General features: G+C 33.7%; 1 protein-coding gene across 3 annotated transcripts; it reads left to right on the top strand.

Moving 5' to 3' along the window:
- Positions 1-1,043: 1,043 nt before the first annotated feature.
- LOC103862524 (floral homeotic protein APETALA 2) lies at positions 1,044-3,627 on the top strand. Of its 3 annotated transcripts, none has more exons than XM_009140232.3 (10): positions 1,044-1,684; positions 1,789-1,814; positions 1,905-1,935; positions 2,063-2,150; positions 2,232-2,377; positions 2,471-2,515; positions 2,602-2,690; positions 2,795-2,892; positions 2,973-3,062; positions 3,134-3,376. In XM_009140232.3, the coding sequence occupies exons 1-10, from the start codon at positions 1,227-1,229 to the stop codon at positions 3,158-3,160; spliced, it is 1,098 nt and encodes a 365-aa protein (XP_009138480.1). In that variant the 5' UTR covers positions 1,044-1,226; the 3' UTR covers positions 3,161-3,376. The 3 variants fall into 3 exon arrangements, with proteins under 3 accessions (XP_009138480.1, XP_009138481.1, XP_009138479.1); XM_009140233.3 differs by having other exon boundaries at positions 1,045-1,684; positions 3,158-3,398; XM_009140231.3 differs by having other exon boundaries at positions 1,046-1,684; positions 3,161-3,627.
- The last annotated feature ends 398 nt before the right edge of the window (positions 3,628-4,025 follow it).

The raw sequence follows: 4,025 nt of genomic DNA, 5'->3' as shown, positions 1-4,025 counted from the left end.
TACACCAATGAGGCCTTAAGCAATAATCCCTCTGTTTTTTTTATTGTAAGTAGTTTAAACAAAAATTTTGTTTGTTTCAAAATATAAGTACCTTTCATAATTTTAAGTAATTTTTACTTTTATTGGGTATAGTGTTACCAATCAAATAATATATACTTATTTATGATTGGCTTAACTACACCTAATTTATATATCAAATGCTACTTTTAAAAAAATTAATAACTTTCTTAATATTTGTTCATTCATCTAAAACTACTTACAATAAAAAACAGAGAGAGTATATACAAAGTATAAATATTATTAGTACTTTTTATAGCTAACAACCCCTATAATCTATAGTGGGAACCTATAAATATTATTAGTACTTTTTACTTGCTTGGCTTCATGTTTTTGGAACTTCACTAAAATAAACATATAAATAAACATATATACTATTTAGTATCAAACTTAATATTTCATCTACTTTAATTTACCAGATCATGAAAACACATATTTATTGTACATAAATATACACCATTAACATAAATAGATTAATGCGTGATCTATTTGTCTTTGTATCCGCTAAACTTTTATTCATACATAAAAGAAAAGAAAACAAAGAAAAAGCTTTGTGCCAAGAGCTAAAGTATACAAATTTTAGGAAACTTGTGGTGGGGTGGGTTCATTAATCTATCAAATTATTCATTTTCTTGCAAAAAATACCTTTTATAGATTGCTTGCAAAATCAAGCCGTGGACCTACTTTTACTTTCTTAAAACATGAAATTACAGATTAATGGAATCTTTGATTAATCAGTGATGATATTTGTATACATAGATAATAATAAAAGTGGAAATATTTTTATATGAAAATAAAGAAACTCCAATACGAGGAATTGTTTCGAATATAATCTTTTTTCCAAAGAAAGCAAGTGGTTAGAGAGAGAATAATATTATAGAAAAGTGGAGAGAGAGAGAGAGAGAGAGAGAGAGAGAGAGAGAGAGAGAGAGAGAGAGAGAGAGAAAGAAAGGGCACTGGAAGTAAATATAAAGGAAGGGATAAAAATGAAAGCTTTCGTAGAAGCAAACTCTGAAACACCTCTCTCTCTCTCTCTCTCTCTAGCTCTTTCTTTGGTTTCTCTCTCTTAGTTAGACTACAACCTTGAGGAGAATCAGACCAGAGAGAGGATTGAAGTTTGAAACTTCAAACATCAAAAACAAGAAAGAAAAGGTTTAGAACAAAAAAAAATGTGGGATCTAAACGACTCACCACACCAAACAGTCAGACAAGAAGAATCTGAAGAGTTTTGTTATTCTTCACCGGGTAAACGGGTCGGATCTTTCTCAACCTCAAGTTCATCTGCTGTAGTCATCGAAGATGGATCCGATGACGATGAACCTAACCGGGTCAGACCCAACAACCCTCTTATCACCCATCAGTTCTTCCCGGAGATGGAATCTAGCGTCGGAGACAACGGTGGTGGTGGTACCGGGCCGGGCTTTCCTCGGTCTCACTGGTTTGGTGTACAGTTTTCTCAGTCGGATCTAGCTACCGGATCATCGGTAGGTAAACCCGCAACTGTTGGAGCGGTGGTGGAACCGACACAGCCGTTAAAAAAGAGCCGGCGTGGCCCAAGGTCAAGGAGTTCTCAGTATAGAGGCGTTACGTTTTACCGGCGAACCGGAAGATGGGAGTCTCATATTTGGTAATTTAATTATAGTAAAAAAAATTCATCTTTTAATTTGATGTAACCAATCATATTCAAAGATCTTAATATAAAGTTTTTTCATATGTTTCTCTGAAATTCAGGGACTGTGGCAAACAGGTTTACTTAGGTAATTTTACTCTCTTGACAGATTTTTTTTTCATCTTTTTGCTGTTGAAATGTTAAATTATTTAAATAAAATCATTTTTTCCCTGAATAGGTGGATTTGACACTGCTCATGCAGCTGCTCGGTATGTTTTCTTCTCCCATAGACTCTTTTTTTTCCTGGACAACAGTTCTCCCATGGACTCTAATAATTAAAATATACAAGCAAGACGTATACTATAATTTTTAATTTTCATTTACTATCTTATGTAGAGCATATGATAGAGCTGCTATTAAATTCCGTGGGGTAGAAGCTGATATCAATTTTAACATCGAAGATTATGATAATGACATGAAGCAGGTAACTCCTTTATAACCAAAAAACAATGCAATCTATAATTGATTGATTGACAAGTAAAAAAAAACTTAAACCTGTTGGTAGATGACGAATTTAACGAAGGAAGAGTTCGTGCACGTACTTCGCCGACAAAGCACAGGGTTCCCTCGAGGAAGTTCGAAGTATAGAGGTGTCACTTTGCATAAGTGTGGTCGCTGGGAAGCTCGAATGGGCCAATTCTTAGGCAAAAAGTACTTTCATTAATAAAAACCCTTCGTTTTTTATAATTATGCTAATAGATTTGTTATTCTAACGAGGTTTGATTCTTGAATCCTTCATATTAGGTATGTTTATTTGGGTTTGTTCGACACCGAGGTTGAGGCTGCTAGGTAAACGTCTTCATCTTTGATTCCACATCACTTTACTGTTAGAAAATTTAAATCTTATAATATATTTTTAATTTAATATATTACAGAGCTTATGATAAAGCTGCAATCAAATGTAATGGCAAAGATGCTGTGACTAACTTTGATTCAAGCATATACGACGAAGAACTGAATGCCGGTAAAAACAGTTCTTGTGATTCATAGTTTTATATTTCTTTTAGTCCTGGATTATATCTTATGTGGGTTAGAAGAACTTGTTTTCAAGATTTTGAATTTGTGTAGAGTCATCAGGGAATCCTATTCAACAGGATCATAACCTCGATTTGAGTTTGGGAAACTCGGTTAATTCGAAGCATAAGGGTCAAGATATGCGGCTCAAGGTAAAGGTTTAATAATTTATCAACGATGTTTTAACCTTTTATTATATTCTTTTGTTAAAGACATTTTTCTTTTTATTTAGATGAACCAACAAGATTCCCTCCACTCTAATGAGATTCTCGGATTAGGTCAAACCGGAATGGTTAACTATATCCCCAATTCTGTTCACCAAGTGAGTAAAAAAAGACACAACAATAAGCACCCATTTTGTTTAAATTTCAGTTGGTTATGCTTTTATAACAGCAATTTTGTATGTGTGGTGTAAAGTAGTTTCCGGGCAGCAGTAACATTCACCGCGGAGGAGGATTCTCGCTGTTTCCGGTGACCGAGAACCACCAGTTTGAAGGTCGGACCACCGCGAACCAAGTGTTGGCAAATGCTGCAGCATCATCAGGATTCTCTCCTCATAATCACAATCAGATTTTTAATTCTACTCCTACTTCTCATCAGAATTGGCTGCAGACCAATGGCTTCCAACCTCCTCTCATGAGACCTTGAATCTTTAACTTACAAGAAACAATTTCAGGGTAAAATGTACCTTTAAAGTCTCATATGTTCTTGGTCATTAAATTAATTATCGGCTTTTCGTTTGTTCATTTCTCTTTCAACGTCTTGTTATATTAGGCTAAGAAAATTTCTCAGGAACTTAAATCGAATTAATTTTTCCTCGATCTGGTAATATGTATTACATAAGTTCACATAATGCTTGGATATATGGGAATTGGATAATTGTGTTATTTTAGATGTTCTGACTAAAAAGATTGAAAAGAGTTTTGTCAATGAGTTGTCTTTTGTTGTTTCTTCTCGATACTTTTATTAAAAGAATTTAAAACGTTACTGCTTTATATGTTGCCTGCGCCTATCTACATCTATGTTCAGTCCTAACTTGTTTTATCATTCCTCTGTCATATCAATATTCAATTTATATCTCCAGCTATTTTTAGTCCTTTAATCTTCATCTTATTTCTATCGTCTTTCAAACTTTTCACCCAATAACATCCAGATGTGAAATATTGTTTCACACAACATATCTAGTTATTTAAAATATATACTTTTCCATTATTCTATAGAAAACTTGTTTGGTGGGATTTCCTTTTGCTCCATCTGTTTGAGAGAGCTGACTGAGAAGAAATCA

The sequence above is a fragment of the Brassica rapa genome, chromosome A03, assembly GCF_000309985.2.
Source record: "Brassica rapa cultivar Chiifu-401-42 chromosome A03, CAAS_Brap_v3.01, whole genome shotgun sequence".
NCBI lineage: Eukaryota > Viridiplantae > Streptophyta > Magnoliopsida > Brassicales > Brassicaceae > Brassica > Brassica rapa.
This window is presented reverse-complemented; position numbering and strand designations above follow the sequence as displayed.